Source organism: Lepidochelys olivacea (genome assembly GCF_965140295.1).
Source record: "Lepidochelys olivacea isolate rLepOli2 genome assembly, chromosome: 23".
Lineage (NCBI taxonomy): Eukaryota > Metazoa > Chordata > Testudines > Cheloniidae > Lepidochelys > Lepidochelys olivacea.
In genome coordinates, this window is record NC_140433.1 from 14,103,385 (window position 1) to 14,116,793 (window position 13,409).

At 60.2% G+C, this 13,409-nt stretch overlaps 2 protein-coding genes across 5 annotated transcripts; both read left to right on the forward strand.

The window, feature by feature from the left end:
• The first annotated feature begins 281 nt into the window (after positions 1-281).
• Positions 282-7,831, forward strand: PORCN (porcupine O-acyltransferase). 3 transcript variants are annotated; one of them, XM_084612674.1, is made up of 14 exons: positions 282-408; positions 1,784-1,928; positions 2,509-2,701; positions 3,078-3,121; positions 3,386-3,567; positions 3,713-3,843; positions 4,237-4,254; positions 4,891-5,016; positions 5,313-5,413; positions 5,640-5,716; positions 5,826-5,889; positions 6,222-6,307; positions 6,516-6,626; positions 7,093-7,831. In XM_084612674.1, exons 2-14 carry the CDS (start codon positions 1,793-1,795, stop codon positions 7,192-7,194), a joined length of 1,371 nt encoding a protein of 456 aa, XP_084468800.1. In that variant the 5' UTR covers positions 282-408; positions 1,784-1,792; the 3' UTR covers positions 7,195-7,831. The 3 variants fall into 3 exon arrangements, with proteins under 3 accessions (XP_084468800.1, XP_084468801.1, XP_084468802.1); XM_084612675.1 differs by lacking the exon at positions 4,237-4,254 and having other exon boundaries at positions 7,093-7,830; XM_084612676.1 differs by lacking the exon at positions 282-408 and having other exon boundaries at positions 1,809-1,936.
• Positions 7,832-7,834: 3 nt separating this feature from the next.
• Positions 7,835-13,383, forward strand: LOC311511810 (organic solute transporter subunit alpha-like; the record flags this gene model as incomplete). 2 transcript variants are annotated; one of them, XM_084612677.1, is made up of 7 exons in its annotated part: positions 7,901-8,899; positions 9,103-9,254; positions 9,589-9,662; positions 9,885-10,040; positions 10,919-11,030; positions 11,958-12,210; positions 12,358-13,383. In XM_084612677.1, the coding sequence occupies 7 exons, from the start codon at positions 8,710-8,712 to the stop codon at positions 12,789-12,791; spliced, it is 1,371 nt and encodes a 456-aa protein (XP_084468803.1). In that variant the 3' UTR covers positions 12,792-13,383. The 2 variants fall into 2 exon arrangements, with proteins under 2 accessions (XP_084468804.1, XP_084468803.1); XM_084612678.1 differs by lacking the exon at positions 9,589-9,662 and having other exon boundaries at positions 7,835-8,044.
• Between the last annotated feature and the right edge of the window lie 26 nt (positions 13,384-13,409).

Sequence of the window (13,409 nt, forward strand, 5' to 3'; positions counted from 1 at the left end):
AATGGGGGACAGAGAAGTACCTAAAACATAGACACCCCCCTCCCCCACCTCTAACCTACTAGCCTCACTCCCCTCCCAGAGCCAGGAAGAGAACCCAGGCGTCCTGGTTCCCAGAGCCGGGGACAGAACCCAGGAGTCCCGGCTCCGAGCCCCCTCCTCTCCTCCCACCGCTGCAGCTAGAGGGCATCCATTGGCTGTCTTGATCGCCCGCCTCATCCCATCCCATCCGGCTCCCGATTGGCCGAGCCGAGCCGTCTCCCCTTCCCGTAGGAGGCTGCCCCGATCCTCCCCGCCCCCTAATTTAAAGGGGATTAGCACCCCCTCCTCCCCTCCCCCCACGGGAGAGCCGGACCGCGGGACGGGCCGCGCAGGGACAGACAGACCTGGAGGGAGAGACTCGCTGCAAAGGTACCTGGGCCCTGAGCGAGCCACAGCGGGAGGGAGGGGAGAGCAGGGAGCGCCCACTCCCCCCCCCCCACATCTGGATCCAGCCACCAGTGCAGCTGTTTAGGGGAATCCCCCCCTCATTCCCGCCACGTCTGGATGCAGGGGCCAGTGTAGCTGCAAAGGGGGAATCCCACCCCCGCCTCTGGCCACATCTGGATGTCAGTGCCAGTCTCCCAGGCTTCTTACTTGGGGGGAGAGGGGGGTTATCACGACATGTTGCCCTGGGGGGGCTCGGGCCCCCAGCGTTCCTAGTTCTCAGGTGATGAGCATTCCACCCATTCAATACTGCCCCTGCTTCCCCCCTCCCCCTCCTTCCCCCCCCCCGCACCTCCCTGTGGCCCAGCGGTGCCCCAGGCTCCGGGGTTCGCAGGCCGGATCAGGCCCTGTTGATCTATGTGAATCTTGGCAAATAGATAGATCAGTGTGCTAGGATTTGCGAAGATAGATAGGTGTATGGAGATGGATGGATGGATAGATAGACGCGTGTGCATGGGGCGGATGGAGAGATAGGTGGGTGCGTGTGGGGAGGGATGGACAGATGGATGGAACGACAGATGGGTATTTATGGAGATGGATGAATTGATAGAGGGGTGTGTAGGGGGATGGGTGGATAGGTACATAGGTAGGGGGTGGTGCAGGGTGGATGGATGGATAGAATCATTGTAATGTGAGGCTGGAAGGGATCTTGGGAAGTCACCAAGTCCAGCCCCCTGCACTGAGATAGGTCCATTCATCTAACCATCCACACACATGCATCCAACCATCCATCCACACACACATCCATCCATTCATCCACACACACATCCATCCATCCATCCATCCATCTAACCATCCATCCATCCATCTAACCATCCATTCATCTAACCATCCAGGACAGGACAAGGAGTAATGGTCTCAAGTTGCAGTGGGGGAGGTTTAGGTTGGATATTAGGAAAAACGTTTTCACTCGGAGGGTGGTGAAGCACTGGAATGCGTTACCTAGGGAGGTGGTGGGATCCCCTTCCTTAGAAGTTTTTAAGGTCAGGCTTGACAAAGCCCTGGCTGGGATGATTTAGTTGGGGATTGGTCCTGGTTTGAGCAGGGGGTTGGACTAGATGGCCTCCAGAGGTCCCTTCCAACCCTGATCTTCTATGATTCTATGATCCATCCATCCATCTAACCATTCACACGCACATCCATCCGTTCATCTAACCATCCATGAAGCCAGCCAGCCAAACATCCCAATATGTCTGTTTCCACCCCCCTCCCCACTTCCCAACACAGCTCCATGGGCTCTTTCTGCTCTATGTCCTCTCCAGCGGCTCCTACCCACCCCCACCCCTCCCTTCTCTTTCAGGCCCCGGCCATGGCCACGTTCGCCCACCGGGAGTTTTACCAGCAGCTGCTGCAGGGCTGCATGATCCCCACTGCCCAGCAGGGGCTGGAGCAGATCTGGCTGTTGCTGCTTATCTGCCTGGCATGCCGGCTGCTCTGGAGGCTGCGTAAGCAGGTGGCAGGGATGGAGGGAGGATTGGAGGGAGGGATGTTGGTGGGAGAGAGAGTGGGTTGGGTGGAGGGAAGGTGGGATGCATGGAGGGTTGGATGGGTGCATAGGTGGAGGGTGGGTTGGGTGGGTGGGTGGGTGGAAAGTTGATTGGCAGGATGGATAGAGGGTTAGTTGGGTGAGTGCATAGATGGAGGGTGGGTTGGAGGGATGGATGGAAGGTAGGTTGGTTGAGGGTTGGACGCATGGAGGGCTGGTTGGAGGGAGGGTTGGATGCATGGAGGGCTGGTTGGAAGGAGGGATGGATGGATGGTTGGTTGGTTGAGGGTTGGACGCATGGAGGGCTGGTTGGAAGGAGGGATGGATGGATGGATGGTTGGTTGAGGGTTGGACATATGGAGGGCTGGATGGAGGGAGGGATGGATGGAAGGTGGGTTGGATGCATGGAGGGCTGGTTGGAGGGAGGGATGGAAGGTTGGTTGAGGGTTGGACTCATGGAGGGTTGGACGGATGGACTGTTGGATGGATGGAAGGGTCCCCACCACAACTCCTTCTAACCATGCCCCCGCTTCCCCCAGCTCTGCCCAGCTATGCCAAGCACCTCAGCACGGTCGGGGGGGGGTTCTACGCCCTCCACCACTTCTTCCAGCTGCAGATGGTCTGGGTGGTGCTGCTCAGCCTGCTTTGCTATCTGGTGCTCTTCCTGTGCCGGCACTCGGCTCACCGTGGGGTCTTCCTCTCCATCACTATCCTCATCTATCTCCTTATGGGGTGAGGCCCGGGTTGGAGGGAAGCTGGGCCCAGGAAGGGGGCACAGAGGGATTCTGGTCTGCAAGGACCTTCTGGGTGGAGGTGGGTCCGTGGCGAGGGGGTGGAGGGGATGCCCGATCCATGGAGAGGGGAAGGCCGGACCCATGGGGGAGGTGGGGTCCCTGAAGCCAGGTGGGACCGCAGCCGGGTCGAGTGCGTGGGAGGAGAACTGGGAAGACTAGGGGAAGGCAGCCCTGGGGGTGGGGGTGCAGCAATGTCTGGGGACGGGAGCCAGCCATTGGCTGGGGGGCTGGAGATCAGCTGATCTCACAGGGAAACCCCCACCCACCCCATTAGTTCCTCTCTCTGATACAGTCTCCGTCCTTCTCTCCGGCAGGGAGATGCACATGGTGGATACCGTGACCTGGCATAAAATGAGAGGTGAGAATCTGACCTGCCCCCACTGGGACTAGGACATGGGGCCTTTACCCTCTGGGGGGCGCCGGCTGGCAACCAGTCCCAGGGCAGTGTGGGCTGGCTGGCGGAGGAGTGGGGTACCAGGACACCTGGGTTCTATCCCCAGCTCTGGGAGAGAAGTGGGGTCTAGTGGTTAGAGCAGGGGGGGCTGGGAGCCAGGACTCCTGGGTTCTCTCCCCTGTAGTCCCAGGGTACCCCACCCCCAACCTGTTTCTCTCTCCGTGGCAGGGGCCCAGATGATTGTGGCGATGAAGGCCGTGTCCCTGGGCTTCGACCTGGACCGAGGGGAGCTCTTGGCCGTCCCCTCCCCTGTGGAGTTCATGGGCTACATCTACTTTGTGGGCACAGCCATCTTCGGGCCCTGGAGCCGCTTCCACAGCTATCTCCAGGCAGTGGAGAGCCGGGCCCTAGTGAGAGTCGGGGCCGGGGGGCAGGGGGGGGAACAGCGCCCCTGGTGGGCACTGGCTCCCCTCCGGCCCGAGGGTGGGGGACTAGCTGGCTGGCTCGGGTGGGGGGGAACGGGACACGCTGGCTAAGTGGCCCTTCACCCTGCAGAGCCTCCCCTGGCTGCGGAAGGTGTCCCGGAGCCTCCTCCTCTCCGTCATCTGCCTCCTCGTCTCCACCTGCGTCGCCCCCTACCTGTTCTCCTACTTCATCCCGCTCTACGGCTACCGGCAGCTCAGGAAGTGAGTGTGTGCGTCCCCTCCCCCACCCCCATTTCCCACCCTAGGGGACAGGGGTTAGGCCCCACGACCTCCTGCTCCCTCACACCGGCCTCTGGGTCCCCCCACTGCTGCTGCAGGATCCTCCCAGTGTCCTCGAGGCCCCAGCTGGGGAGAGAACCCAGGAGTCCTGGCTCCCAGCCCCCCCTGCTCTAACCACTAGACCTCACTCCTCCTTCAGTTTTCCACCAGTACCTTGATCCACATGTTGCCCCCTCCAATGCCCAGCATCACCCCTATGCCCCCAGCGAGTGGCACCCAGACCAGCGTCGGTCTCTGTCTCTCTCTCTGTTTCTCACTCCTTTCCCCTTCACTCTCTCTGCTCCCCCTCCTCGCCCGGGATCCCGCCGGCCTCAGGAGGAAGCGGAAGGCCAGGTAACGCCAGCCCTGGCCCACACTAGGTTGGGGGCTCGCTCGCGGGTCAAGCTGCGGCTCGGCAAATGGCTCACTCCGGGGCTGAGCCGTTCCAGGGCTCCTCTGAGCCGCGGCCCATCGGCCCACTCGCTCCGGGCTCGCTTGCGGCATGGTAGTGGAGCTTGCTCTGCGGCTCCGTGACTCGCTTGCCCTCTGGACTTGCCATCCTGCAGCTGGCTTGTTGCCGCAGCGGATTATTCGCACCCACCCACCCCCCGGCACTGAGGTCCCGGATCTCTGGCCAGGCTTCACTGCCTGGCTGCCATGGCCCACAGCTGCCCTCGCTCAGAGGTCTGTGTTCTCAGTGACTCAGGAATGGCTGGCCCCGTGGCTTCTCCCGTGGCTCAGTGGCTAGCTTCCTGAATCACTCACTGCGTGCCCCCGTGGCCGGCTCGCTCCCTGCATGGCACCCTGGTTCTCCACTTAACTCACTGACACCTGACAATTTCTCCTTGAATTTCCCTGGGGCTTGGCAATGAGGTGAGTGGGAGGCCGGCTGGGGTGGAAGCCGGCCAGAAGGGGTCTCTGAGATGGGTCCTGCCCCTCTCTGGGAGCAGGGTTCCCGTGGCCTGACCCCCACCGCCCCCACCCCCGCAGGTGGCTCCGGGCCTACGAGAGTGCCATCTCCTTCCACTTCAGCAGCTACTTCGTGGGATTCCTCTCCGAGGCCACTGCCACATTGGCTGGGGCAGGATTCACTGAGGAGAAAGACAACCTCAAATGGTGAGTAGCGGGGGAGAGAACCCAGGCATCCGGGCTCCCATCCCCACCCCCACCCCACTCTAGCCACCAGACCCCATTATCTTTCCAGAGCTGGGGAGAGAACCCAGGCGTCCGGGCTCCCAGCCGCCCTCTTCCCCCCACCCTAGACCCCATGCCCCTCCCAGAGCCAAGGACAGAACCCAGAAGTCCTGGCTCCCAGCCCCCCCGCCCCGCTCTAACCACCAGACCCCACTCCCCTCCCAGGGCTGGGGAGAGAACCCAGGCGTCCTGACTGCTCGCTCGCTCTCTCCTGGCAGGGACCTGACGGTGTCCCGACCCTTGAATGTGGAGCTGCCCCGGTCGATGGTGGAAGTCGTCACCAGCTGGAACCTGCCCATGTCCAGTTGGCTCAACTCCTGTAAGGTCCACCAGGGGGCGCTGCGAGGAGCAGGGCAGGAGCTGGCTGTGGGGGGAGCTCCCAGCTACTCCAGCCCCAGCCTCTCCCAGCAGCTGTGGGGAGCAGGGGGAGGGGAGAAATCTCCTGGCTATTCCACCCCGATCTCTCCCAGCAGGGGGCGCTGTGGAGCTTGGGGCAGTTTGGTAGATTTACGCTCGCCCCCCACCCCCTCCGTGTTTCCTTGCAGATGTCTTTAAGAACAGCCTGCAACTAGGGACTTTCTCTGCTGTCATTGTCACGTACGCTGCCAGCGCCCTCCTGCATGTAAGTTTTGGGGGGCTTGAGGAGAGGGGGCCCAATGGGGGAACAGTCCCCTCCCCCCCAGCTGGCCACTGGCTGATGTCTCCCCTCTCCTCCTCATCCCCAACCCCAGGGACTCAGCTTCCACCTGGCTGCCGTGCTGCTGTCTCTGGGATTCATCACTTACGTGGAGCATGGTAAGTTTCCCCGGTGCTTGGATGGGCCCTTGAAGAGCTGATGGCTGTGCGGCATATGCCCCGTAGTGCTCCCTGCCTGAGGGAGATTCTCCGGCTGCCTCTGGAGGGGTTGGGTGACGGCATGATCTGTGCAGGGAGCGGGGGGGAGGGGGAGTAAATACACACACCCACGCAGAGCAGGCTTATCCCCCTCCTCCAGGGGGCAGCAGGGACACACACACACTGTGCAGTGCTGTGTGTCCTATGCCCCGTACTGTCACACATACACCAGGGGGATTCTCCCCAATCTCCAGAGCCAGTATCCTGCTCTCACATCTGTCTCTTCTCCCAAGTCCTCCGGAAGCGCCTCTCTGTCATCTTTGATGCCTGCCTCCTCTCCAAGCGTTGCCCGCCCGGCTGTCCCCACCGCCATAACACGGTGAGCCCACAGCCCAAACACCTGGGTTCAATCCCCAGCTCTGGGAGGGGAGTGGGGTCTAGTGGGTTAGAGCAGGGGGGCTGGGAGCCAGGACTCCTGGGTTCTCTCCTTAGCCAGGAGGAGAGTGCAGGGTGACACGGGTCTCCCCGGGACGGGAAGGGAAGAACAGGGGGGTGGGTGTCTCTGAACTGGGGTCTTTCTCCCGCAGAATCTCTGGGTTCGGCTGCTGAACCTACTCTTCGGCGCGCTGGCCGTCTTCCATCTGGCCTACTTGGGCTCGCTCTTTGACATCGACGCTGACGACACCGTAGAGGAGCAGGTAGGGTAGAGTGATCTGACTGTACCTCGGTCATCAGCCGGACCAGGTCCCCTACCCTCCCGATGGCCGACTGTACCTCGGTCATCAGCCGGAAACAAGCCGACCCACCCTCCCGATGGCCGACTGTACCTCGGTCACCTCAGAAAACAAGCAGCCCTACCCTCCTGGGGTCCAACTGTATCTCGGTCACCCCCAAGAACAGGCAGCCCAGCCTCCTGCTCTCTGATGGTGTCACTCACCCCAGGGAACAGGTATCCCTACTGTCCAGAGTTTTGACTCTACCTCAGTCCTTGCCTTGGTGGGATCTGGCTGTACCTTGTCACCACAGGGACAGGTGTTCCTACGCTCCTCACTTCCAGCTGTACCTGAGTCACGGCAGCCCAACCCACTGGGCTCCCGACTGTCCCCCATCACTCCAGGACACAGGTGTTCCCTCCCCAAACTGTAGTGTCTCTCTCCGCCGCAGGGCTATGGCATGTCCTACACCATCTATAAGTGGTCGGAGCTGAGCTGGGCCAGCCACTGGGTCACCTTCGGCTGCTGGGTCTTCTACCGCCTCATTGGCTGAGCTGGACTGGGACACAGAGACACCGGGAGGCGTGGGGGTGTCCTGGTGTGATCCGACTGCACCTCCCCCAGCCCCTACTGAGACCATCGGACACAACCTCAAGAGCTGGCAGCTTCAGCTGGGGCATCTGGCACCAGGGCATGGGCAGGAGGGGATGGGCATCAGGGACTGGGTTGGGGGCTAGCAGCCCCATGGGGAATCACAGTCCCTGTCCCCTGACCACTGGCCAGCCATTAACCCCTCCCTGCCTTGAAGTGAACTGGACAGCCAAGAACTCTGAGGGATCTGGATCCCACCACTGCCACCATCTTATAGGTGCAGAGAGAGGGAACAGACACCATAGAGAGTGACCTCTACCTGTGCATCTCCCCCACCGAAATAATATGACCTGGTCCTCTCTAGGAACTGGAGGACTGAGATCTCTATAGTTGATTCAGTCCCCACGGCTCCTCCTGTGTTATATTAGTGGAGAGAACAGACACCATAGAGAGCGACCTCTATTAGTGCCTCCCTCCCACCTATGTAACATGTCCTGGTCCTCTCTAGGAACTGGGGAGGACCGAGATTTCTATGGTCAGTTTGGATCCCATCGCTCCCACCATGTTGTAGGAGCAGAGCGAGAGAACAAACGCCTTGGAAAATGACCTCTATCACTGCATCTGTTGCCCTGTCTGCCACACACACTCCATTCACCGTGCCCTGGTCCTCTCTAGGTATCGGACTGAGATCTCTATGGTTGATTCCGATCCCACCCTGTTGTAGCAGCAGAGAGAAAAGACACACGCCAGCCCCCGCCCAGAACTGCTCCCCATTCAACGTCCCCTCTAGGACCTGCAAGACCAAGAACTCTGTGAGTTTATATGGCCCAAGTTACAGCTGCTACCCCCATCCCTCCCCACACCGACCCCCAAACCTGCCAAGGGTGGGGGGACAGGAAAGTACTGTACTTAGTTTAGAAAAAGGGATTTTTTAAAAGAAAACCCCCAAGTATTGGATTTGTTACCTGTAAAATAAATAATAAAAACAATGTAGACACAGAACCACTACTGCGTCCTGCTGGCTGGATTGCTTAATGAGCCATTCCCGCTTTAACAATAATGCGTTGTTAATCGATGGTGGGGCTTCTCACTTCAAACTCAAGCCTTGTGTACCCATTCATGCTTCATTGTTAATGCAAATTATTAATAATTTGCATTATCACCAGGATCAGGTCCCCTGTCACAGTGGGTGCGGCGCGGACTGAGATTGGGGGCCTCCATTATGCCAGGTGCCACACAGACACCCCAACTGGGAGCGGAGCCCCATCACGCCAGGAGCTAGAGTAACCCGCTCGACCCCACTCCTCTCCCAGAGCTAGGGATGGAACCCAGGGGTCGTGAGCTCTCCATCTAGTGGCAGAGAGTTCCACAGGCCTCAGTCACCAAACCGTTCGCCGCTGCCCAGCAAGTGCAGGAATCCGGACTTGGACCCCGTTACCTGGCGCTTGCACCTGGGCTGGGTCAATGATTAATTAATATGGTGACTAACGAGGAAGGCTCCTTCCGGGGGAGGGAAGAGGCCAGGGGAAGCTGGAAACAGAGAATCAAGGACGCCGGGTGGTGTCTGAAGAGAGGGGAGCCGAGGGAGGGGAGGGCAGAAATGGCACGACCCCAAAACTGCACCCACCACAGCGGCCAGTTCCCCCTGTCCTCAGAGATCCTCCAAGGTGGGACCCAGGCGTCCGGGCACCCCGAGGACCAGAGTGGGGGGTAACATGCAGCCATGGGGGAGGGAATCAGGCCCGAATGGTGGGGGAGTCCCTGGGGGAGGGGAAGGGGTCAGCCTGGGTGGGCACTTGGGGGGAGCAGGAGCTCTGTCTGGCTCAGGCTCACCGCTCCCCCCTCTCTGCCTTGGCCTTCTGCCCCACAGTGTTCCAAGCCCAGCTGTGGATCTTCCTCATTCCCACGGCCCTGGGCCTGGTGCAGCTGGGCCTGTTCCTGGAGCAGACGGGCTTCTTTCTACGCCGCCTGGGTGCCTCCCGCAGAACCACTCTCTCCCTCTGGATCCTGGGGGTCTACCCGGTAAGGCCAGAGAGAACCCAGGACTCCTGGCTCCCAGCGCCCCCCCCAACCACTAGACCCCACTCCCCTGCCAGAGCCAGGGGGAGAACCCAGGAGTCCTGGCTCCCAGCCCCACCCTGCTCTAACCACTAGACCCCATCCCCTCCCAGAGCTGGGGATAGAACCCAGGTGTCCTGGCCCTGAGCCCCCCCCCCGCCCCCACCCTGCTCTAACCACTAGACCCCACTCCCTTCCCAGAGTTGGGGATAGAACCCAGGAGTCCTGGCTCCCAGCCCCACCCTGCTCTAACCACTAGACCCCACTCCCCTGACACTGTTCTCTGCTCCATCCCCAGGTGTTCAGCATCATGTCCCTTATTGGCATGTACATCCCCCGATCCTCCTTCGTCTGTAACTTTGTTGCTAACATGTGAGTGTCCTGGAAGCAGGGGGAGGGACTTAAGTTAAAGGGGAGGGGCATAGTGAGGCAGCAATATATGCGGGCGTTCCCTGGCTGCCACACCCCAGAGGTGGCTGCACCTCAGCACCTGGCGAGCTGTCCCTGTGGGGTGTTATGTGCAGCTGTTCTCCAGCTGTCCCACCCCAGCATCAGCAGCATCTCAATGCCACCTTGCCCGCCCCGTCTCCGCAGCTACCACTCCATCACCCTGTGGAAATTCCTGGACTTGGTGACCGATTTCTTCGGGGGCTCGGCCCGCATGGTCCAGCGTCTGCGGGGTCAGCAGGTGGCCCCCAACCCCTTCCCTTGCTGCTGCTGCTGCTGTCTCCCCAACATTTCCACCAGCTGGTAAGTGCCCGACCCTGTTTGCCCTCCGCCCCCCAGCTAGGTGCCAGGTCGGTGCCCCAGGCAGCATTGCGAGCAGACGCCCGGCAGGTCCTTAGACCTCAGCAAGCCAAGCCGAGACCCCAGGGCCGGTGGGAGCCAGATAAAACCTGGCATCTCTGGCCCCGCATCCCCGCTGGGTTCCCATGCCCAGCTGGCCTCGGCACCCCCAGATGTGGGTCAGGGGTTCTTCTGTTGTTCCTAGGCATGTGTTTGACGTGCCAGCCCGCTAACCTGGAGCCACAATGGTCCCCTTTAGCGTGTGTCATCAGTCGACCTCCAGGCACCTTACAAAGGTAGAAACGACGGCTCCTCCCGGATTCCTTGGCTCTCTCCCGGTCTCTGTTTGAGATCCCCCGTTCAGCCCTCTTTTCCCATGCTCTCTTCCAAACCTTCCCCCAACACCCCTGGCATACGGGACCCCCACTCTGCTGCCTCCCCCCTCGGAGAGATCAGCCCCTTTGCACCCAGTGAGGAGCCAGACAAAGCAAGGGGGAAACTGAGGCACGCCTAGGGTCCACCCACATTCCTACCTTCTCCATACGGAGCTGCGGCAAGGATGGGACCACTCTCCCCGAGACCGGCACGGCAGCCCAAGGAGGATTGATGGTCTCAATCGCTCCCTTTTAAGATGTTCCGCTGTGCAAATAATTAAACAGTCATTGGAGCAGGGGGTCTGGCCGCTGGGTGTCCCACCTCCCAGTGCCGTAACCACTAGGCCATACAGTCATTCTCGCTCTGGGGCCCTGTGATTAGTGGCTGAGTGGAGGAGGTGGATATGTCATCTAGGGAGTCCCCTTAGGCTGATCAACCCCATGTCCCACCCTCTCCCCATCTGCAAGGTCCAACCTACGCTGGATGACCCTGGCCGTGTACCAGCTGTCCCTCATCAGGACCATCCTCTTCTTCATCACGCTCACCCTCTGGACCGACGAGAAGTACGGCTACGGTGATGTGAGTCACTCTGGCCCCATGTCATCCCCTCCCCCTCACCGGCATGGGGTGGGCAGACCTCTCGGGGTAGAAGAGGTAACTCATCCACCAAGGGCAGGGAATGGTGGCACCCGCTTAGCAAGAGGTTGGGTGTTACGATGGACTGCAGGTTGGGTCAGGTCAAGTGTTACCCAAGGGCGTACATAGTATCGGGGTGTTGGGTTGAGGCTGGGTGTTACCCTTCAGCATAGGTTTGGGTTGAGGGTTACCCTTGGGCTTTGGGTTGGATGTTACCCTAGGGCGTTGGACTGAGGTTGTTACACTTGGGCATGGGGGTGGACCGGGCATTATCCTTGAGCATGTGATTGGGTTGAGGTTGGGCACTATCCTTGAGGAGGAGGTTAGGTTGGGCACTACCCTTGGGTGTTGGGTTGGGTGTTAGCCTTGCCCATCAGGTTGAGTTGACTTTGGGCATTACCCATCAGAGTTGGGTTGAGCGTTACCTCTGGGTGCTGGGCAGAGATTGGGCATTACCCTTAAGGTTGGGTTGATGTTACCCAGAGACCTTGGGATGGGTTGAACATTACCCTTGGGCATTGGATTACGGATGGACTTTACCATTGGGTGTTGGGCATTAGTCTTGGCCATGGGGTTGCATTGAGGCTTACCCCAGGGCACTGGGCATTTCTCGGGGGGCACTGAGTTGGGCTGAGTACTATCCTTGGGTGTGAGATTGGGAAGAGCATTATCCTTGGGCATGGGGTGGGGTTGGATTGAGGTTTCTGTGTTACCTGGGGTGTAGGGTTGAGTTGAAGTTGGGCATTACCCTTGGGCGTGAGGTTCAGTTGAGGTTGGGCATTACCCTTGGGCATGGGGCTGGGCGTTACAGAGGGAGGTGGCCTGACAGACCACCCAGACCCATCTTCTGACCCACGGCCTCTCCCGCAGGTGAGCTACACCAACCCCAACTCCTACATCAACGCCATCATCAGTATCTCTACCTTGCTGTCCTTCTACGGCTACCTGCTCTTCTACAAGGCCACCAAGCCGGCCCTGGCTGGCTACAGCCTGCGTTCCAAGTTCATCTGCATCATCCTGGTCCTTGTTGTCTGCGGCCTGCAGAACGGCATCCTGGAGACCATGGGGGCTCTGGGGGCCATTCCCTGCCAGCCTCCGCTCTCGGCTGATACCCGCTCCCAGAGTGAGTCCACCTACAGCAATCCCCCGGGGCGGCGCTAGGGGGCGCCGGGCTGTGGGGAGCAGGGTGGGGGCAAGGGGCACTCTCCCCTGGCAGTCAGGGCCGGGCACTAGGGGGCACTGTTCTAACCTCGCCGTTCTCCCTTCCCAGTTATCTATTACTACTCCCTGGTGGTGGAGATGTTTCTCATCAGCCTCTTCGCCCATTACTGTTTCCGACGGGACGAGCTCACCCCGGAGAGCCCCACCAGCACCAGGAACCAGGCCTCCCAGACGCAGGCGCTCCCTAGTGGCTCTGGGGAGGACAGCGCCTCCCTGACAGGCCTCAACCCCTGCTACTCCCCCGATGAGAGCCTCTGCCGAATCGAGCACACGCCGTTGGATCGCTTCCATTTCAGCCCCAGCTTCCCCCGACCCGGAGGGGGGCTGGGCCAGGGCTGGCCCGTTGGAACTCCCCCAGGGGCCCTCGAGATGGGAGAGCTGGGTACCGGGGTCCCTGTGAATGGGTCTCCCCCCAGGGAAACCAAAGCCCATCCCAACAGAGTTCACAACCACCCGTGCGCCCATGACATCACCATGGTATAAGCAGGACCCCACCCCACGTGGGAGAGGGAGCAGGCAGAGGTGGAAAACAGATGGCGTTGACCTGCGGAACTCCCTGCTATAGGATACTACAGGAGGCAACGCTTCCCAAGAAGATGGGAAGGGAACTGGTTGACCCCCAGAAAGAATGGGGATGAGGCAGGAGCTGGAGATCGAGTGCTAAGTGCTGTTGTATAATTGGGGTGATCTAGGGAACCCCTGCACTTACAGACAGTGGGGGATATGACACTGCTGTGTCACAGAAGGCCTCTCTGTCTGCCTCTCACGGCCGCTAAGTCTTTAAGCAGATACCTCCCCAGAGGATGCAGCGGAAGTGCCACTCAGCGAACTAGAGCAGGAGAGGGGCACCTGTGTAATTTTTTGGGGTGTCTGCATTATGTCTTATTAATATCATGTCTCACCCCACTTCCCTGGCTGCATCTAGGGCAATCAAAGGAGGCTCAGAGTACGTAGACCACCAGCTCTTTGGAGGGGGGCCTGTCATTCTGTTCTGTGTTTGTAGAGGGCCGCGGGGGATCAGGCCAGAGCTGGGGGCGCTCCATTAACGCACAAAATAAAGCAACCCCATGGTTGAGACAGTCTCTCCAGTGCCAGCTTCAA

Excerpts from the sequence above, each read along its gene's own strand:
- PORCN (XM_084612674.1), top strand. The coding sequence starts at position 1,793 with ATGGCCACGTTCGCCCACCGGGAGTTTTACCAGCAGCTGCTGCAGGGC. Across the intron at positions 5,414-5,639 it reads GTCCAGTTGGCTCAACTCCT|ATGTCTTTAAGAACAGCCTG; the intron begins GTAAGGTCCACC and ends GTTTCCTTGCAG. Across the intron at positions 6,627-7,092 it reads ACGACACCGTAGAGGAGCAG|GGCTATGGCATGTCCTACAC; the intron begins GTAGGGTAGAGT and ends TCTCCGCCGCAG.